Genomic DNA, 22695 nt, shown 5'->3' on the forward strand with positions numbered 1-22695 from the left:
AAGCTAAGCAGGGTCGGGCCTGGTTAGTACTTGGATGGGAGACTGCCTGGGAATACCAGGTGCTGTAAGCTTTTTTCTTCTTCTACCTGACGTATTTACATGTATAAATAAGGTTCAGAGGGTGGACTCGTTCGCTTACAGCCAAACCAACCTGAATACGCCTGATCTCGTCTGATCTCGGAAATAAAGCAGGGTCTGGCCTGGTTAGTACTTGGATGGGAGACTGCCTGGGAAAACCAGGTGCTGTAAGCTTTTTTCCACTTTTACCTGACGTATATACATGTATAAATAAGGTTCAGAGGGTGGACTCATTCGCTTACAGCCACACCAACCTGAATACGCCCGATCTCGTCTGATCTCGGAAGCTAAGCAGAGTCGGGCCTGGTTAGTACTTGGATGGGAGACTGCCTGGGAATACCAGGTGCTGTAAACTTTTTTCCACTTTTACCTGACGTATATACATGTATAAATAAGGCTCAGAGGGTGGACTCAGTAGTCTACGGCCACACTAACCTGAACGGACCACTGGGAAGACGTCATCAGATCGCGACGGCAACACGTCAGCGGAGACTTTATTCAGTTTGAATCAATCCAACCGGACAATAGACTTGAGATTGTTTTGTTGACACTACGTGTTCCCCCGTGGCATTGACGCACTGTACGGGGGCTGCTGGGTTGCAGGTACTTAACTGAAAACCAAATTTGAGATGACCATGAGCCACCCAAGATGCCAAGAAAGGTTGATGGAGGGGTTCAAGATGGGTGAAACCAGGGTGCACGCCAGGGAGATTGTCAATGACGAGCTGGTGGTGTCATTTATGAACCTGCCATTTTACGTTGAGGACCAGGAAAAACTGGAGAAGCTACAGATCTAGGGTGTGTCGGCTGCATCCCCGATTAAGAGGAGGATGTGGCCGGGGACAAATGTTGCGGATGGGACACGGTTCCTTAAAGTTAAATTTAATAATCAACTTCAATCTGCTGTACTCGTCTAAATTCAGCACAGCGCTAGGGGCGGAATATTTCAGGGTGATTCACGATAAGCAGGACAGAGTGTGCAGGATGTGTATTCAGTCGGGGCACCTGATGAGAGTGCCCTGAGTTTCAATGTCACAGGTGTGGAGTACAGGGGCACTTCGCCAGGGAATGCGGCAAAGATGTAAAAAAATGTGATCTATGCAGGAACCGGACGGAGGAGTGCAGGTGAGATAGGAGTGAGACCGAAGAAGGGAAGGGGGAGGAGGTGAACGAGAGTGAGGGGGGGAGCGAGAGTGAGAGCAGTGAGGAGGGTCACTCGGAGGGAATGGAAAGCATAGAGGAGGAACACGTACAGGGAGAGGGAAACATGGCAGGGATGAGAGGGCGGCTGCGAGAGAGGAGGGAAAGGGAGGAGGACACTATGAAGAAAGTCGCGTGCGGGATGGAGAGCGGGTGCAGATGGAGACGACCAAAGGGAAGAGGGGCAGAGAGGAGAAAAGAGAGCAGGAGTCAAGCAAGGAGAGAGGGCGAAGGAATGACGCGGCGGCGGCTGCAGAGAGGAGGAGAGATGCGCAGACGGTGAGGACGAAGGAGAATGGCTCGACAAAAGGACGGAGAGGCGGAGTGGAGAATGCGGACCTGGGGCCAAAGGAGAGGAGGCAGCACGGCAACAGGAAGACGGAAGAGAGGAGAGAAGTGCAGAGTGGAGTATCTCCCACCGGGTCTGGAGAGGACACCCGCACGTCACAAACGGTAGGATCCAAGACTGACATGGAGTTAATGGAGGAAATTAGTCTAATAAGGAAGAGACAGAACACCAAGAGGCACAAGAGGATTAGCAAGATAAGTAAGAGCAAGAACAAAAAATGAAAACAAAAATACTACTTGTGTTAATAATAATAATTATTTCAATAAATGCAAGGGGGCTAAAAAACAAAAACAAAAGGGAACAGATATATGGGACGAGCGATTATGATACATGTTTACAGGAAACACACAGGGACAAGAGATGTATGAGGGAGGTGGAGAATGAATGGAGAGGAGAAGTATATGCAAACAATGGTGATGGGAATGCAAGGGGGTAGCGATATTAATAAAAAGAGGAGTGATGATGAGGGGGATGGAAGGATGATAGGACTCAAATTTGAATATATGAATGAAGGGTTTAAGCTGGTAAATGTGTATGCGCCAAATGAGGAGAAAGAAAGATGATGTTTGAAAAGATGGGATCAATGTGTGATGACAACTGTATGATCGTGGGGGATTTTAATGTGTGGTGTGAGAAACTGGATGTGTCAAAGAACATGCATTTAAAAATGACACAAGAGGTATTAGAAAAACTAAAAAGTATGAAAGGACAGTGATGTATGGAAAGAAAGAAATCCAGAGGGGAGAGAGTTCTCAAGAGTACACCTGGTAAAAGGGGAATTAAATCACGGCAAACAATTACGCTGCACTGAACGGTAAGTGTAAATGTAAAGTGAAAATAACGAAACCAGTCAGTATGACTTGTGAACGAATATCAGTCACGTCTTTCTAAAACAGTGGTCATGCGAAAGGGAATGAGGTAACTGTTTACTCTACTAAACCAATGCAGGTCAAGTGAAAAAGGATCCAAAGACTCATACAAAGCCCCAGTCGGGAGATGAACGAATCCTTTCTGTTTCCTTGACTGAGCCTATGCATCAGTCCCGATGCGTGGCCACGAGAAAATGAACGAATTGTTCACGAACGACACATCACGAATGGGGTGTCTTCTACAGATGCACCATAGAGAGCATCCTGACTGGCTGCATCAACGCCTGGTATGTCAGCTGCACCGCCCTGAACCATAAGGCTTTACAGAGGGTGGTGAAGTCTGCCCAGCACATCACCAGGACAGCGCTACCATCCATAGAGGACCTCTACACCCAGCGGTGCAGGAAGAAGAGCAGCCGGATAATTAAAGACCCCTTTCAACCCAGCCATAAACATTTTTGCCTGCTGCCATCTGGCAGACGGTACCGCAGTATCCGGGCCCGCACCACCAGGCTCAGAGACAGTTTCATCCCCCAGGCCATAAGACTTTTAAACTCCTCTCCGTAACATACACTCCTGATCAAAATCTTAAGACCAGTTAAAAAACTGCATGAATTTGCATTTTGCACTGTTGGATCTTAGGAAGGTTCTAAGTAGAGCTTCAAAATGCAAAAATAAGAAATGGGAACACGAGACCAAAAGTTGTGAGCAGGCAATTTATTGAAAACAACAATTTAACTCAAATAAGCTGTTCATCAGCTGATCAAAAGTTTAAGACCACAGCCTTTAAAAGCCAAAATCTGTGCAAAATTTGGATTCCATGTCATTTCCTGTCAAGTAATCATACTGTGAAGATCTCTTGATGGCAAAGGCAAAAAAACTCACCGTCTTTGAACGTGGTAGGATTGTTGAACTGCATAAACAAGGCCTCTCACAACGTGACATCGCTGCTGAGGTTGGACGCAGTAAGACATTTTGCATTACTTAAAAGATCCTCAGGGTTATGGAACAAAAAAATCAAGTGGTAGACCCAAAAAAATCTCACCGGCGCTGAGCCGGAGGATCCGAATGGCTGTCCGTCAAGACACGGGACGATCCTCGTCCCAAATTAAGGCCATTACTGGTGCTGACTACAGCCCAATAACCATCAGGCGGCATCTGCGAAGGAAGGGCTTCAAAAACAAGAAACATCTTCAAAGCCCACGTCTCCTTCAACGCCTCAACATTGCCCGTTTAGACTTTGCAAGGGAGCACCAAACATGGGACATTCAAAGGTGGAAGAAAGTTTTATTCTCTGACGAGAAAAAATGTAACCTTGATGGTCCTGATGGCTTCCAACGTTACTGGCATGACAAGGAGATGCCACCTGACATGTTTTCTACGCGGCACAGTGGAGGGGGCGCCATCATGATCTGGGGTGCTTTTTCCTTCAATGGAACAATGGAGCTCCAGGTTGTGCAGGGGTGTCAAACAGCAGCTGGCTGTGTGGAGATGTTTCAGCGAGCATCCCTCATAACTGAGGGCCCTCGTCTGTGTGGTAACGACTGGGTTTTTCAGCAGGACAACGCTCCAATTCACAATGCCCGTCTGACTAAGGTTTTTTTCCAGGAGAATAACATCACTCTTTTGGACCTTCCTGCGTGTTCCCCTGATCTTAATCCAATTGACAACATTTGGGGATGGATGGCAAGGGAAGTTTACAAAAATGGACTTCAGTTCCAGACAGTGGATGCCCTTTACCATCTTCACCACTTGGCGCAACATTCGCACTAGCCTTTTGAAAACACTTGCATCAAGCATGACAAAACAAATTTTTGAAGTGATCAACAATAATGGTGGAGCTACTCATTACAGAGTCAGTTTTTGACACTTTAATTTCTGTTTTATTTTTTTTATTTTTTTTTGCTGTGGTCTTAAACTTTTGATCAGCTGATGAACAGCGTACTTCAGTTGAATTGTTGTTTTCAATAAATTGCCTTCTCACAACTTTTGGGCTCTTGTTCCCATTTCTTCTTTTTGCATTTTGAAACTCTACTTAGAACGTTCCTAAGATTCAACAGTGCAAAATGCAAATTCATGCAATTTTTAAACTGGTCTTAAGATTTTGATCAGGAGTGTATAATGACGTCACTTTCTGCCTAAATTTGGGAATGTTTCCTACCTTAAGATTTAAGGACCCGCTGAAAACCCTCTCTCCTCTCATTATTCCATAGGCAGTTCAAGGTTAGTTCAGACGAAGAGAAACACACTGAACACATCTGGAGACAACACTTAAACGTTTGAACTTAAGATGCAAGGCGCCTTAAGATATTAACATGTCATTATGATCTGTACCTATGCTAGAGAAAGTCATTAGCTGGATATTAAAATACCATTCATTGTTTGTATCTGTGCTATGGTTATCTATTAGCTAAGGGAATATACTACACCATCTTGTAGGAAATACCCGTTGGCTGAACTGGACTTTCACTGGATGGGCGAAGCTGAGAGAGAAGCTCTGATAGAGAAGGATCGTCTTGCTGCTGGTTAATCAAATCACTAAGAGAGACAGACAAAGGAACAATAGGCAGCCACACAACATCGTCAGATATAACTTCAATTTGTTTTCTCTTTACCAGTCTGTGCTCGGGTTACTGCACATGCTGAAAATACCTCTCGGTCAACAGGTCCCCTCATCAGTCGGGTAGAACAACCTACCAGTGAAGGCAGTATATCAGGCCGTAATTTGTTTCCAGCCAGATCATTCCCTAGGATGATCGCCACTCCTGGAACCAGGAATGATGGCCGGACTCCCATGGACACCTGTGCCTTAACTAAAGAACAGCACAACAAAAAACGATGCAAAGGAGCCAAAAACAGTTGCATACCCTTCTTCCAGTGTCCCTCCACTGGACAATAGTTACAGGTTCTGCTTTGATAAGGAGTATTCATTAGCCAACACAACATCTTTCTAGCTTGATGCTCATTTATGTAAGTAGTAACTCGGTTAGGAAGAATATCTTTAAACTGAACAGAACCAATTCCTTAAGATCTTCCATTTCATTTCTCATAAGCTACAAGCCAGCGATTAAAATGGGTGGTCAGTGCTCGCTCCAGCTCTACATACGTTTGCTCTTCTGATCTTCTCAGTTTCCTGAACTGCTGGCGATCGCCTCCGGCACAATTTCATAGGACCTAAGCCTCTGTGAGCCCACATTGCAAGAACAACATCTCTACATCAGTCCACTGGCATGCTTGACTTAACCGCTCAAAAAGAAAAGAAATTACCCACATCCTTCTCACAAAATGTTGGTAGTAACCTTAAAATATAAACTACATCAAAAGTATCTGTGGACACTGCTGGCAAAAATGGATATAACTCACACTCTTTAATCAGCTCCAGTTCAACCTCACGCGGCTTAGTAGTTAAATTTAATCATTCAAACTCCCATTCTTGATCCCTGGCATGAACTCGCTCTTCATGGGCACGTGATTCACTTTCCTGTTAGTGATGTAGCAACATAATTTCTGTCTTCTGTTCAACTGTTATGTCACCAAAGTCATAAAGGACTGCCCTCTAACCTTGATCTACCAGCTACTTCCTCTTCAGCAACAACCTCATCTCTGGAACAAACCGAAGGGGGGAAAAACCAACCTGTCCTAACTGGGCCTTTAAAGTAGAGTACATTACTTCCTTGTGAACCGTTCTATTTCATAATGCTCTGCAATTTTTAGCAACTGCTCCCTGGTACATTTTCCTAGCACCTCCACACTTGGAAACTGCACAAATTCCTCCATGGTAGCCATCTTTTCAAAAGAACCAACCCATATATATATATATATATCATCACCTATATCATCTATATCTATCATCACCTTTGGAATACCTTTCCACTGACTATCTGCCTAACCAATGCTAACTACCTTCTATAGACCCTAGTCTTCATGCATTTCATGACAGGTGTTTTAAACACAAAACCAATGACCAGGTAAAGCCCCAGCTTTGCTGTTACTCACCAGACGGACATGGATGTGTACCCAAGACAAAGTCAAATCATGTTTATGCACAAAAATAACAAACAAAAATAACAAACCAACAGACCCCCCGAGAGAGATACTTGTTGTGCAATAGTAGGAGTAGAATTGACGTTGGCTTATTATTAATAATCATGAAATATGATTATTAAATTAACAATTATTTATTAAAAATAATCAAAAATGATAAAGCTATTAATTAAGAACAGTAACACATTTAATTAGAAATGATACGGTTATCCATTAATAATAGTTAAAATAATTAATGAAAACAATAAAATTATCAATTAAGAATAATACAAATCTGTAATCATTGCTTATTGTCGCGGGGCACCACCCTGGTTACAGGGACCAACAATTCAATCTTTAAATATCAGTCTCATAATGATAAATGTCAAATCAATAATCTCAATATTTAATATTAATAATTATTTAATTAACAGTGAAGGCTTCTAAGTTCGAGCACAGGCAATCATAATCCAGCTGCAATCACATACATATGCACAAATAATCACAGACTACAGATACTTTAATTACAAAAGCATTTATTAAAAAGGGGAAATAAAGTTGGTGTTATTTAATGTTTCATCATTTTAACAAACTCCGATATTTCAAAGATAAACACAGCAGCAGCACTTATCACAAGTCAGAAAGTACATGTAAAACCGGCGGTCTACCTATGTATGTCTGTCATGGTATGCGTGTGTGTCTGTGTCAAAGTGTCTCTCTGTGTGTGTGTGTCTATGTGGGTGCATGTGAAATACAGTTAGTGTTATTTAATGATTCATCATTTTAACAAACTCCCATATTTCAAAGATAACAACAGCAGCCGCTTATCACAATTTAGAAAACACATGTATTCATCTATGTGTATCTGTGTGTGTGTATCTGTCTGTGTCTATCAATGTGTCTCTGTGTCTGTGTGTGTGTGTGTGTGAAAGAGCGAGAGAGAGAGAGAAAAAGAAGGGGGGCGAGGCGATGACGAAGTCACGTCACATCTAAGATGGCGGCCGATCATGATTCGTGGAACCAAGGCCTAAAAACTCTCAAAATGGCGAATTGACTACAAAACAAGATGGCGGAGCCGTTATGAATTTAGAGCCAGAATGGGAGGAGAGTGAGAGAGGAGGCGTGGCAATAATAGACTCAAAATGGTGGTTTAACTTGCGTTCTTCAAAATGGAGTCTATGTTAATGACACCATGTGGCCGGAGCTCACACTGGTGGTCACATGAATTACACAAAGGGATTTTCAGACAAAGAGAATTCTTTGTCTCTGCTTTGGCGTTCGGCCGCATGGCTTCCAGATGTGTCCAGCCTCTCTGAATATAGATTTAACTATGTCACATGAACTGTATTCTAAATACAGATCGGATGTGTGTATAGGTCGGTTTAGAAGGAGAGAGAGAGAGAGAATACAAGGAGAGAGCAAAGCTCTCTAAAAGCACCGTCAGAGACAAGTTACATTTACTTTACCACTCAGCACCCAAGTGGCGTTGTGTGCTGAGGTTTGACCGGTAAAGTATCTTTAAAGTTGTTCAAACGGTCACAATGAGCTGGAGGCGCTGCTCACGGCGCTTAAAACTATGGCACAAGGCCGTAACCGGAAACCGGAAGTGGCGAATCGCCGCTAAAACACTGGAGACTCTGCGGTCTCATACAAAACAAATACATTCAAGTATTAAAACAATACGCTACGTATTAGATTAACATCTGCCCAGACAATAAAGCCTCTTACTGTGACCTTCACGGTGTTGCATGCGCGTGTCGCGCGGATATTTCGGAAGTCCAGTGAATAATCGTGGCCGCTCAAGCTCTGCTGCGCTGGTTCCTCTGTCGCAGCGGCGTCGGCTGGGCCGAATAGGAGTAGATTCGTCTTGCTCCTCAACGGGATGAACATCGTCCTTCTTCAGGGATGTGGAGGTCGTGCTCCTCAGCGGAATGAATCTCGCGCTTCTGCAGGGGACGGCTGTGGAAGCCGTTTGTAGATTGTTGGGAAAAGAAAGTAAAGTCCGTGGGGAAAGTGAAACAGTCTGAGATTGTTCCGCGTGCAATTTCCTGTTTGGTCTTTTCAAGTTAAAACAGCAAAAGTCCTTTTGAAAATAAAAACGTCGACTGAGATAAAAGACAATGAAAGAAATGAAAGAAAATAATTAAGGTTACCCCCTTTAGCAACTAAAACAGCTGGGAGGCCCCGAAGGGGCCTCATGATGTCTTCAGAGCAGGGTAAAAATGGCTGATAAACTAGAAGTTAAGGTTACCCCCTTTAGCAACTAAAACAGCTGGGAGGCCCCAAAGGGGCCTCATGATGTCTTCAGAGCAGGGTAAAAATGGCAGCGATTATTGATCTCTCAGTGGTTTTATTCTACCTGAGAGGTTCTGCCTCCTTGAGGTGCTGGTCATAGGATGATGCTGGCTTTAAGCCAATTGAGTGTCAGAGTTGGACCTCAGTGGGCGGGGCTTGGAACTCAGCGGGGGTCCTGAAGGCTCTTCAGGACATTTCCCAACCACCAGGGGGAGATTCTCAGGCCTGCTGGAGAATGTTTTCCCTCCAAAAGTTTTACGACCATTTGTCCTCACCGTCGGCTCCAGTGTCTGGTGTTCAGCCTCTGGACTGTGGCCCAACATACTGTTGCCTATTCCTACCAGGAAAGGTAACTCCAAAGGTAAATCCCTCTAATTAGTGCCTGATAAGTAATGCAATTAGTTACCGATGTAAGCTCAAAGTACTACATTCACACTCTAAAGTTATCACACACCCTGGGCAACCAGTACACTATTCCAGGGGAAACTTAACCTACTAGAGGCCTATTACTTTCTCAGGACAGAAAAGAGTGAGAAACAAACCTGGATCTGGATTTCGGACGAGCCCCCACTTGTTACACCTTGGCTCATATGTGCAACAAGAAACACTGAATGGCACAAAGCTCTGCAGTTACAGTATATGCATTTATTCTACAGGAATAATACTACAAAGAACAAAATGCAAAGAAAAGAGTATACCCGGTGAATGAGAGACCAGAGCCCAGTGTGCAGGCCTCTAAAGTAGTGGCCAATCCCGGGTGTGCCACATCCCGTTAATTACCAAGGTCTGACTCCCCCTACAGGAGCCTGAAACACAACACAAGTACAGCAGACAACTCCAGGGTTGTCACAAGATGAATGACATGATGTATGAGGAAGATATAGGGAGATGGTGGGGAAGGTTGAAAGAGGGGATAAGGGGCATGAGCAAGAAGAAGTAAGAACAGTGGAAAGAAAGAGAAAAAAGGTTAAAACAGAAGTTAGAGGAAGAGGAGAAGAAAGCTGGGAAGGGGGTAATTATGACAGAGGGATACATAAAGATGAAAGATTAACTAAAGGAGATAGAACAAGTAAAGTGTAAAGGTGCAATAATTAGAAGTAAGGCGAGGTATGTAATAGAGGGTGAAAAATGTACAGGGTATTTCTTAGGGCTAGAGAAGACAAGGCAGGAGAAAAATTATTTTGAGCAAGTGGAGGGAAAAATAAAAATAACAGACCTTGTAGAGATAGTGGAAAAGAGTTGAAGAACTGTAGAGAGAGTTATATAAGAAAGAAGAGGTAGATGTGGAGAGTAGCAGACAGGTGATAGACAAGATGGAAGATAGACTGAGCGATGAGGATAGGTGTGCGAAGGAGAGATAAGTAATGGAGAGCCAATGACTGGATGTGGCTTTAACTTTTAAATATCTCATCCCATCAGTCACATTATTTCCAGGCGACATCCTCCTCTTTATCTGAGATACTGCCGAGACTACCCAGCCCTGGAGTTTATCTAGTATCATACTGTCACTGATGTAAAATGGCAGATTCATTAATGATACCACCAGCTCATCATTAACTGGCTCTCTAGCATGCACCATCGTTTCTCCAATTTGAAACCCATCCATGAGCCTCTCATTCCCTTTCGGGTGACTCATGGTCATTTCATTCTTTTTTTCGTCATCGTCTACACACACAGCTCCCTCACACACCTCATCAGCTCCATCGACGTTGCTTCATCCTCGCCTTCCATCTCTACCATTACGGTTAGCTCCCTCTCATTCCCTTGTTTCTGCAGCTCTTGCTCTGCCTTTAACTCCGTGCCTCTCCCGCTATCACCTCCGTGGGTCACCGCGTTTCCACTCACCCGCTCCGTGCTTGCCTCCGCCATTGTCGCGAGGTACACTTCCAAACAGGCATCAGACACCCCCGCACAGTGCGTCACTGCCGTAGGGACACACACACACTAAACAAGACAATCACAACGCTAACGTCCGGTTGGATTTACACATAAGAAGAAGAAGAGGTAGAAGTAGATAGAGTAGAAGAAACAAGATGTGGTGGTAGATCTGGTGAAGGGGAGAGCCCAATGTGCAGCCCTCTTAAATACTGGTCAGCAACAGGTGTGCCATATCACTGCTGATTATTAAGGTCTGACTCCGCCTACAGGAACCTGAAACACACACAAGCACAACACCACAGCAGGACAACTCCAGGGTTGTCACACAATATTATGATAACATTGCACCTTAATTTTTATTTTCTGCACATTTCCCCTGATTTATTTACATGTATTAATAGGTATTGTGGGTGAAATCATTCGCTCACAGACATACCACGCTGAACACGCCCATTGAGGTCGTCACAGTGAGATGGCAAGAGCAGTGAAAGAAGCCAAACTTAAGTGTCTATTCCACAAGTAAAATAAGTTTCTACGTCAATGTATTGTCCGTTTTTCGTTTGTTCGAAAAGAAGAGTTTATTATTTTAAACAACCCCCTCGGACAGATCTTGCTGTTTGGGGAAATTTCGATTTTTTTATTTAACCTCGAAAGACGGACAGCACGGCAACAAACGAGAAGGAGCAGAAAGACGTAAAAACAATCACGGACAGAGCAAGAGGAGGAGATGAAAGATGTGAAGTAAAGGACGGACAACAAGAGAACAGACAGGAAAATGCCAGTGAGAGGGCACACGGACCAAACACTTCCACCGCTGGTCAAACGAGGCACAGAGGGAAAATATGCGGAGAGGAGCAACGAGGGGAGAGAACAGGAGGTCTCATTTATAACCGTTGCGGGGGCTGAAACGTGCGCACGCCACTTCTCAAGCAAACGTTGCGTATTTCCACGCAAACTCTGACCCATGCGTACGAACGTTTTGGAGAGGGGAAAGTGGCGACACAGACGTGAGGTGGTGAACTGAAGTCAGAGTATTGATCCAATTCATCATTTACAATAAAACCAACAGCTTAGTTTTGCTCGAGCGACATGTCTGTTCCACTCGAACCTTTTAATTTAAACATGACTTGCAGCAAATTACGTTTAGAGTTACGGAGCCGAGTCATTCATAGGTTTTAATAATATCTTCAAACACTGCGTGTATCATCAAATCACTGCAGTGAACGTGACTGTGCCATCAGGCTCACAGAGCGCACTGGAGATCACTTACAGGAAATGAAGAAACTTTCCAAATATTATCCCAGAGGAGGTGAGGATCCACAGATGTGAGGGAATTGGTCCGAGGCTCTAAATAAATAAATACTACCGTGACAGTGGCAAGGGGTTCTGCGTGCATGCGAATGGAAGGATGAGGAAGAAGAGAGGGTTCAGCGATGTCTGATCAGCTGATACAGATTATATTGATCTGTGATCTGTGATATTTTGTTTTAACTTCATGCTCCGTTCTCTCTCTCGTCTTCACTCACACCCGTTCTCCGCATGTCAGGACATGTAGGAGAGTTCAACTGGTAGTGGACGTTGTTCCAGTTCACATATCTGGAGAGCAGTTCTATCTGTTGGCTGCCTGGTGTTACTACAGTATATATACATACATGTGTATAAAGAGATAACAGTTTAATATTAACTGTTTTTAAGGGTCACTTCTACGTTTAGAAATTAAAGAGGAAACTACGATTAGTAAATGTTACGTGATGTTTTGATATTAAATAACTTTGAAATCTTGACATTGTAAGACATCTACTCGGAGAACGACTTGTTGTTGAGCAGAGGATGTGAGCTCTCATTGACTCGGTGTGTGGCTCTTAAAAGAGCCGTTGTGTTGTTGAGCTGTTGGAAAGTGAGTTTATCCGCCGAAGCCGTAGAGAGTGCGGCCCTGTCTCTTCAGAGCATACACCACGTCCATGGCGGTGACGGTCTTCCTCTTGGCGTGCTCGGTGTAGGTGACAGCATCGCGGATCACGTTCTCCAGGAAAACCTTCAACACGCCGCGGGTCTCCTCGTAGATCAGACCGGAGATACGCTTCACTCCGCCACGGCGAGCCAGGCGGCGGATGGCGGGCTTGGTAATTCCCTGGATGTTATCGCGGAGAACTTTGCGGTGACGCTTTGCGCCTCCTTTACCGAGCCCCTTTCCTCCCTTTCCTCGTCCAGACATCTTTCTTCAGTAAGATGAGATCTAGTCAATGCACTGCTACGCGGAAACACAACTAGTCATAGCCAGAATAAGGACCTATTAGAAGACAGAGGCAGCCGTCTTCCTCCTCTGTGGATTCTCATGGCCGCTGATAAATACGTCTATGGTGCGCTAGCGCCTCCACAGGTGTGGATGTAAGACGGCAGATATTAAGTCTGACACTTTCTCAGTTTTGTGTAGCAGTAGGACTGTAGCACGTTTCCATCAAGTAGGAATAGTGCCGGTGAAAAAGGCTTGGTTAGAAATAAGAGTATCGTTAGGATTGATTGTGGAAGTACTTAGTCAAAGTATGAATATTGAGCAGCCTTGAATGAAAAACAATGGTCACACAAAGACTCAGCTCACGATGTCTCACTTAGCCCTCCTGTTAGCCTCACATTTAAATAGTTTATCCTTTTAGTCCTTTGGACCCCAGCTATTAAAACCCTCCATAACATTATTGGAATACAAATTGTAACCTAAGTGACCAAGTATGTAACCAAGTACGGTGTTTGTGTTTGTTAACTACTTAAATAGCTTTATATCTAAAACACAACCCCCAACCAAACGTGTTAGTGCAGTGTCCAGCAGTGTAAGCACTTGATGCTTGTGTGGAACTGTTTTTGAAAGTGTTATGGACATTTATTATAAGTCCGGGCTGACAGTGTGACTATGTTCACCTTTCATTTTGCATCATTGGATACTGACCAGTTTTAAAAGCACCTCATGTATGCTTGAAAGTGTTGTTGATTACAATCTGACATTCTGCTGGATTCTGTTTTACTATATTCATCTGGTTTTGTTTGCAGATATGGACATTGAATAAAATGGTCATGGTTTTGTGGGGGCATCCTTAACATTGTATTTTCATCCCCCGTAACCTGTAGCCGTCCACAGCGACGGGGAGCTTGTCAACATGTTGGTTTATCCCGAATATGAGAAGAGCCGGTCTGGTCTAATTTCAACAAGTATTTACTAATATGACGCCTTGTGAGTCTTCAGTAAGCATGCACCATCTCCAGACAAAACAACGCCTTGCCTATCTGCCCTCCTGAAGCTGGGCCAGCTGCATGAACTCTGTGTGGAAGCTAAGGGAGGTATGCTTTAATATAAAAAGTTAAGTATGAGAACAAGTAAAAGTACAGCGTAATGAATGTCACAGATTCAAAGTTCTCACAGTAGGCCTTATTAGACAGCTGCAAGTTTGAACAGCGATGTGACGCACACACATTTGAACCAGCTTCCACATTAACACTAAGCAGCAAAGGTTACTAAAAGTCACCGTGTCAGGGCTACATATTTCCCACATATTCTTCCCAAACTGCCCCTACCCCCACCCCCGTCTAACAAACTGCTTTTGTTTAAAGTTGACTTTCAGAGCCATCTCCACAGACACGCACACATGCATAGTATAGATTTCAGTCTTAACAAGCTCAACAAACTTCTGGGCAGAGTGACCATCTCTCAAATTTGTCTTTGCTATCGTACCTTTGATTCATGATTTAAAAACGATGAGATCAACAACAACACTGTTATTTTGGTTATGCCATGGGCTTGGATGGGGTTGAGTGAAGGTTTTTTTTTTTTTTTTTTTAAATCATTGTTAGCATTTAAAGCATTATGTGTAATAGTGTTTTTATATAAAGTAATATGTAATTAAAGTCTGTTTGAGTGGTTAAAATGACATGTTTACATTCTACAATGTACACAAACACTTTCACATACTGCACACGTGTGTACATTCTGGATAAACACAGAGTTTGTTGACACTAAGGCCTTAAATTGTAATATGAATGTGTTATTGGCTATAAAAGTCTGAGAAGACTTGATCTTTAGACCAGTAGGTAACATATTGACAGGTTAACAGAGAGTTCTCACACACGGGTCAAATCGTTTTTCAGAAACGTTTGTCATGTTTAAATGATTATTTTACACAAATAATAATGATCATAATATACAAAAACATATATCCCAGTGTTACTATGATGAGCAAAAGTTTGTATTTACTAAGTAGAGAAATTCTCAAACTAATTTACAGCTTAAACATTTTCTGGAAATTAAATGATGTAACCTGTTTACTTTTGGTGTTAAATGAGAGAAATGTGCCCCAATATTAATTTAATCCTTGCTTGAGGTGAATATTGACAAATTCAACATGGATATGAAATGTAGCCCTACTTCTATAATGACTCTCAAGCTTCCTCAGGATGAAAAATTCACGGCTCTGATAGGAAGTCTGGCTCAACTTCACCATTAGCCTCGGCCATCAGCGGTGTGTTTGCTGCCTGCACAATTACTTGACTTTATTACTAAGAGATCCTCAACAGGTGCTTGTTTTCACTCGGTGTCTCTGAACAAACATGTGGAGCAGCTAGGAAATGGGTTTTGGTGGAGCTGTGGTGCTTTTGAACTCATTTTAGGAGAGAAACTAGTGGGAAAAGCCGCTGAGCAGCGCTGCTCACCGCGGTGAACGGGTCGTGTTCGGGGGCTCCACCGACCAAATGCAGAGAGCATCAGAGCTCTTCATGACTTCAACATGAAGACAAATAAGTCCGCTACCTGCTTCCTCACTGTCAGCCTCCAGCACCGCTCACCCACTGAGTTTTTACTCGTTTATCAGTGAAGAGAAAACACAAGTGTCTGTGCGTTCACACTGTACACGGGAGCCACGGCTCGATTGAGTCTCCACGGTTCTCATGGTGTGTTCAAGTACCGCCTCCCGATCAGGACTCTTCATCAGTCCTGTAACTCACTCCGTTAGTTCGTCGTTGATCTAAACGCAAAGAGAAAGATGGCAGAAGCCGCTCCAGCTCCAGCACCAGCCGCCGCCAAGGTTAAAGCGGCCAAGAAGAAGGTCGTGAAACCGAAGACCGCCGGCCCCAGCGTCAGTGAGCTCATCGTGAAGGCCGTGTCCGCGTCCAAGGAGCGCAGTGGCGCGTCCGTGTCCGCCCTCAAGAAGGCTCTGGCTGCCGGAGGCTACGATGTGGAGAAGAACAATTCCCGCGTCAACACCACCATCAAGAAGCTGGTTGTCAGCGGGACCCTGGTCCAGACCAAGGGAACCGGGGCCACCGGCTCGTTCAAGATGAGCAAGAAAGAGGCAGTGAAGAAGGCCGCTCCCAAAGCCAAGAAGCCCGCCGCCAAGAAACCCGCAGTGGCTAAAAAGCCCAAGTCGGCGGGAGCCATGAAGCCAGCAGCCGCTAAAAAGTCCCCGAAGAAGGTGGCTAAACCAGCAGCGGCCAAGAAGCCCACCAAGAGCCCCAAGAAAATGGCGAAGAGCCCCAAGAAAGTGGCGAAGACTCCCAAGAAGGTGGCGAAGAGCCCCAAGAAGGTGGTGAAAAAGGCGCCTGCTGCCAAGAAGTCCCCCGCGAAGAAGGTCGCCAAACCCAAAGCGAAGAAGACAGCAGCCAAGAAGAAGTGATCTGTCCTCACTGTGAAACATGTCCATCCTGGTAAAAGGCTCTTTTAAGAGCCACACACGTCTTTCCACAAAGAGCTGTTTCCTCATCATTCATCACCACTGTCCATAAATATGTAGAGACAGAGTTCTTAACTACAGGGAGTCTAGATAGATTGAGCAATATTAGATGTCATCTTACAATGTTCAGATTAAGAAGTTAGTAAATATCAAAACATCAAATATTATAAAACATGGCTTTAAACTCTGTGAAGGAGTAGCCTACTCCTACCTACACACATGCATCATGTAACATGATGTTCAGCAATATCATCATTACTTCATATACCATACTTTTTAAACATTAGAAATATAATTAGGAAACAGACACTGATTATTCTGCACTTTGTGTAGATTTTTTGTTTTTTTATGAACACCAGAAGAATCTCAATCCTGTAATTCTGAATGCTGAGATGGCGAGCAGAACCCAGACCGTGGATGCAGTGTGGCCAACTGTATGATCCAGATTGAACCTGATCGTTTATCCAGAAGACATCAGACCCCAGTACTGCCCGTCAGGTAGACAGGTAGTACTGAGTTTAGAGACATAAAGACCCGGACCAGAACGGAACCAGTGAATCTTCAAGCACACACTACACTGGGAACTGAATATATACACACACATTGAAAGGACAGTTATTTTATGAGAATACATCATTTATTGTGTTTGTATTATGTTATACTGTTTTATATTGTGATTGTTTGGTTGATTTTTTCAATAAATTGGTAATTTGTTCAACTAGTTCTTTGACATAAACTAGTACTCAATGATAATATATATATATATAAATATATTATTGTTGATACTAGATACTAGACCCACTTATCTGGGTCTAGTATTAGAAAAAAGCACTAAATATCGACATAAATTCCAATATATATATATATATATATATATATATATATATATATATATATATATATATATATATATATATTATATAAATAATAACAATAACAATAATAAACACATATTTCTTATAATTACCCTGATGGTAATAGGTTATTTCATCTCTTTTATATGTAAGTCAATCTTACGTGCTGTTCTTTCATATTTAGTCAATTGTACCTGTTGCTCCTTTATAAGTAAGTCAAATAATCAAATAGCCTATGGTATCAAAGGAGCCAATTATCTATGTGACATGACAGCATCATAGGATCAAATTATCTAAGGATATGATCTTTGAATTGATTTGAACAGTGTTAGGTAATATATATATTACATATAATTATCAATAATAACAATAATAAAACAAATATTTCACAATCACTCTCACTCCTCCTTTTCTTAATATAGCAGCTCCCCTCATGTTCCCATCGCCATTGTTTGTATACACATCTCCCATCTATTCATTCTGCACTTCTCTCATTTGGATTTCAAATCACTGTGTTCCTTGTAAACATATGTTATAATTACTCATCCTATATATCTGATGTATTTTGTTTTTCAGCCCCCTGGTATTTAATGAAATTAGTGTTAGCATTATTCGTATTCTTGTTTTCAATCTTTATTATTACTCTTACTTTTCTTATTCATCCTCCTTTGCCTCTCTGTGTTCTGTCTTTTCCTTATTGGTGTTACTTTTTCCATTAATTCCATGTCTGTTTCAGATCCTGGCGACATAGACGTTGCCTAGGGATGTTCAGCGATATCGCCATTACTTTATATACCATACTTTTTAAAGAGTCTGCCTTAGTTGTTATATTTATCGATTTAACTCGTTTCTTTCCTTGCTAAATAGAAAAGTGACAGCTGCTTAGAAAAATGACATTTCCAGCCTCACATCATGTAACCATACTGTGCTGTAGTAACCTCAGGCAGCCAACAGATGGAGCTGCTCTCCAAATGATGTGAACCTGAGTAAAGTCCACTACCAGAAGAACTCTTCTCCATGTTCTGTTCCGAAGCTTTGTTTTCCAGTAGCTCAGCTTCTCCTGCTTTATTGCAGCTACTTGTTTGAGTCATAGAAATGAGCTCTGTAGCTGCATCAACTTGATCAGTGGCTGCCATTAAACTAAAGTATTGATGAACTGTCATCAGACACTGCAACACCAACAGAGGGAAAGTCACAAAGTTACATTTACTAACAGGGAGTAGAGAGTTTTTCCAGGTGATGTTTTTCTCAGCTTTGTGATTTAAACACCAAGTAAATGTTTCAGCTTATAATTAAAATATACTATCTCAAGACCAACATTACAACCTTAGCTCACCTGATGAGGCCACAGCTATTTGAGTTCACTGAAGAAGACTCTGAGAAGTCGTCGAAAGCTCAGCAAACAAGTGGAGGTCTTGGTTGAACTGATCCAGAGTCCTGCTCCTCTGGGGAAAAAGAGTAAACTTCAGTGCTCATCACGTTTATTGAGGAATCCAAACCATTCAGATGGTGACAGAGCTCCATGCACTGTCACACCAGAAGAATCACAGGAGAAAATGTATACAAAAATAATAATGATGGCTGAGTTCCATTTAGCTGCTCCACTTCAATGGTCCTGGTGTTGTGAATGCTGGATAACTGTCATGTGTACTGGGGCACTTTAATACAACAGAGGACCTGGTCAATGTTTTGAATGAAAACCTGTCTCATGTGAAACACGTCTATAATCCCACATGTGACCGGACACACAGCACCTAACTTTTAAAAGCTGATTTTACAGCTTAAGCAAAGGTACCAGAGTTATTGTTTATGACTACATTACTATCTTATGATAGTTTGTAAGATGTTTAACCAATAGCTCTCTTTACTTCTCACCCTAGATTTGCATAATGACAAATGTAAAGAGGGTGAAAATTGCATTAAATCTGTTCTACCCACACTAGTTTCTATTTCATTAGGAAGACAGTGTGTGTTGTTTTTGCATTCATACCGTCCATCATGAGAGATGTATGCCATGGATCCATGAACCTTAGACGTACTGAAATTTGAAGTGTGTATCTTTTATATTTAAACTTCCATATGAGTGATGGTTTCCTCACCAGATGACACAAACATCTGACACAGAATGAACCATACCAATGAATACATATTGAATGCTAGTGGCCTGCAGAGGGTGGTGAAAACTGCCCAACACATCACTGGTTCCTCACTCCCCACCATTGAGGCTGTCCAGAGCAAGAGATGTCTGCGAGGGCTAGCAGCATTGTCAAGGGCAGCTCACACCCCAGCCACAGACTGCTTGCCCTCCTCCCTTCTGGGAGACACTACAGGGTCCTCCGTTCCCGGACCACCAGGTCCAGGAACAGCTTCATCCCTGTGGCTGTCACCCTGCTCAACTCTGCACCACAGTAAAAGCAGCTGCCCCGCACCACACACAGCTCCTCCAGTGACTATACTTCCCTCCTCCACCCTGGCTTGGACTGCCGCCCACCGTCCTCCAACCATTAAACATTTGCACTAGACTGCTACTTTTTTTACTACTGTATAATCCCACCAATGGTGTATTCATATTCATATATATTGATCTTGCTCATAGTATATTCATCGTTCTTGTATAATAAATACCTCTTAATACTGCTCTATTAAATATATATTTATTACTGTACATATCTTATGTATTTACAAATTTTACTTCACATTTTCCGTTTTTTTAAATTTGCACATTACTCTGCACTTTTACTGCCTTTATTGCACTTCTGGTTATATATAAGCACTTCTACTGTGCAATGAGATTAAAGTTGAATCTAATATAATCTAAAAATGACTTGTGCGTGTGTTTTAAATCGATGGGTGATATGAGGAGTTTTGTTCTTTAGAGGTGAGTGTGTGGCTCTTAAAAGAGCCTTTGTGTCGTTGGTTTCCAGCAGCTTTGCTTTACTTTACTTGGACTTGGGGGCCTTCTCGGTCTTCTTGGGCAGAAGAACAGCCTGGATGTTGGGCAGCACGCCGCCCTGAGCGATGGTCACTCCGCCCAGGAGTTTGTTGAGCTCCTCGTCGTTGCGGACGGCCAGCTGCAGGTGGCGGGGGATGATACGGCTCTTCTTGTTGTCGCGGGCGGCGTTTCCAGCCAGCTCCAGGATCTCAGCGGTGAGGTACTCCAGCACAGCCGCCAGGTAGACGGGGGCGCCGGCACCAACGCGATGTGCGTAGTTGCCTTTACGCAGCAGTCTGTGAACACGACCGACGGGGAACTGGAGCCCAGCGCGGGAAGAGCGAGTCTTTGCCTTCGCTCTGGCCTTTCCGCCGGTTTTGCCTCTGCCTGACATTATGGATGTAGATTGTTACCTAACACACGTCAAAAGAAACTGCGGTGAAAAGGTCGAACACTCCCCTATATATACGCGGATCGAGCGGGACGGTTCATGCCGGACCAACCAGAATAGAAGCCTCTAGCTGAGCAGCGGGGGACGGCCGACCCTTTTGTCGAACAAGCAGACAGTCCCCGAGGAGGAGCCTATCACCGATCTGAAGCAGCGTCACCATTTCCCGGCTGGCTCCGCAGTTTAAAAGCAGAGTGTCTCTCTACAGCTTCACTCTTTCCCCCGATCGCAGAGAAAAGCAACAAAATGGCAAGAACCAAGCAGACCGCCCGTAAATCCACCGGAGGCAAAGCCCCCAGGAAGCAGCTGGCCACCAAGGCTGCGCGTAAGAGCGCCCCGGCCACCGGCGGCGTGAAGAAGCCTCACCGTTACAGGCCCGGTACCGTGGCTCTGAGAGAGATCCGTCGCTACCAGAAATCGACGGAGCTGCTGATCCGCAAGCTGCCCTTCCAGCGCCTGGTGAGAGAAATCGCTCAGGACTTCAAGACCGACCTGCGCTTCCAGAGCTCCGCTGTCATGGCTCTGCAGGAGGCCAGCGAGGCCTACCTGGTCGGCCTGTTTGAGGACACCAACCTGTGCGCCATCCACGCCAAGAGGGTTACCATCATGCCCAAGGACATCCAGCTGGCCCGCCGCATCCGCGGAGAGAGAGCTTAAACTGCTGCTGCTCCACTGACCATAACAACGGCTCTTTTAAGAGCCACTTCACTGTACTCAAGACAAAAGACCTTTGTTGCCCTGCTTGTGCAAGACTGTTAATACATATAATACACTAAATAATTGACTGCAGAGATTAAAGTAAATATCAATACCATTAAAGCATTAAATAAACCACTTTCTGTAAAGTAAACATAGTACAGCACAAGGAGCATTTACACAAGTTTAAACATTTAACTGCAGTATAGTTTTATAACATTAACTAACAGCAAACGGTTACTATTTCATAATACTACATAAATAGTTCACAGTGACACATATTTGTTACATTATTAGCTCTGCAAAGAATACACATAGAAAATTATGCAAAGTAAGACCTGGCCTGCTTTTAATCTAATATTAATTAATATCGCTGCTTTCACTTCACCTGTTAAATGGAACCATCGTTAGAGATGCAATGAAATAAATGCTGTGGATGCTGGAGAGTCATTCTATAATTAGGACTTCATTTCATATCCATGTTGAAATAGTCAATTTGACTAAATATTCACTTCTTGTTTGATTTTCTCTTCAGCTATATATATATATTATCTATTTTAAATTTAGATATTCTATGTTATTTTTTCTAACATTTTTTTTGGGGGGGGGGGTTGTAATTACTGAACATTGCTAGAAGATAGCCAGTGACTGCTTAATGTTATTGTTTTGCATTTGATAATAAAAATCTTGAGTCTTGAAGGAATGGTCAAATTAATATTGAGGCACATTTCTCTCGTTTAATACAAAAATTCAACAGGTTGTATCATTTATTTGTATGGATGAGTATGTATAGCCTTGCTGGAATTTGCAATGTCTCTGCTGTCTGATTTAGAAAATACCATCTTTGGTTATTCACATTAACAATAGGATATCTGTTTATGTAAGTAAAATAATAATTAAAACATGACAAATGTTTTTGAAAACTATTTGTCTCGTGAGTGAGAGATCCCTGTCAACCTGTCCATACGTTACTCTTAGTCTTCTCCGACTTGAATAGGCAATAAGACATTCATATTACTAATATAGGCCTTAGTGTCAACAGACATACTGTGTATTCAGAATCCACACAAATGTGCAGTATGTGAGAGTGTTTGTATAGTTTGCTGTGGGTAAATCGTAGCATGTAAACAGGTAATTTAAACCATTCAAAAATACTTTATTTTTGTAATTCCCATGCTCACTGCGATAACTCATCGTTGTGGACGGACAGCTACAGGTGGCGGGGGATGAAAAAAGCAGGTTAAGGATGCAACCACAAAACCATGACCATTTTTCCTAAGGTCCATATCTGCATATGAGACCAGATGAATTTAGTAAAACAGAATCCAGCAGAATGACAGTTTGAAATCAACAACACTTTCA

The 22695-nt window shown here is 43.1% G+C and overlaps 2 protein-coding genes, 2 non-coding genes and 1 pseudogene across 7 annotated transcripts in view; 3 read left to right on the forward strand and 2 right to left on the reverse strand.

Annotated features, from left to right (window-relative positions):
* Positions 1–71, forward strand: part of LOC133946773 (5S ribosomal RNA) — a 119-nt gene extending 48 nt beyond the window's left edge. The window contains exon 1 of the ribosomal RNA XR_009918453.1: positions 1–71. This exon is cut by the window's left edge and continues 48 nt beyond it. This is a non-coding gene — a ribosomal RNA (5S ribosomal RNA).
* A 62-nt stretch (positions 72–133) lies between these two features.
* On the forward strand, positions 134–252 carry LOC133940317 (5S ribosomal RNA; annotated as a pseudogene).
* A 62-nt stretch (positions 253–314) lies between these two features.
* LOC133934953 (5S ribosomal RNA) lies at positions 315–433 on the forward strand. The gene has a single exon (XR_009913116.1). It is a non-coding gene; the product is annotated as a 5S ribosomal RNA (ribosomal RNA).
* Positions 434–12577: 12144 nt separating this feature from the next.
* Positions 12578–22695, reverse strand: part of LOC133933470 (histone H4) — an 81381-nt gene continuing 71263 nt past the window's right edge. Inside the window, exons 1-2 of one of the 4 annotated variants that reach the window (XM_062380601.1) lie at positions 14831–14839; positions 12578–12907 (exon numbers count right to left, since the gene is read on the reverse strand). In XM_062380601.1, coding sequence (XP_062236585.1) covers positions 12596–12907; positions 14831–14839 — 321 coding nt within the window. In that variant the 3' untranslated portion in view covers positions 12578–12595. Of the gene's footprint in view, positions 12908–13514; positions 13533–13732; positions 13745–14830; positions 14840–22695 lie in introns of those variants that run through there. The other 3 variants (XM_062380600.1, XM_062380602.1, XM_062380599.1) reach the window with 3 other exon arrangements.
* LOC133933512 (histone H2A-like) lies at positions 20197–20583 on the reverse strand. Its single transcript, XM_062380643.1, has one exon. It carries the CDS (start codon positions 20581–20583, stop codon positions 20197–20199), a length of 387 nt encoding a protein of 128 aa, XP_062236627.1.

Source organism: Platichthys flesus, chromosome 22 (assembly GCF_949316205.1).
Source record: "Platichthys flesus chromosome 22, fPlaFle2.1, whole genome shotgun sequence".
NCBI lineage: Eukaryota > Metazoa > Chordata > Actinopteri > Pleuronectiformes > Pleuronectidae > Platichthys > Platichthys flesus.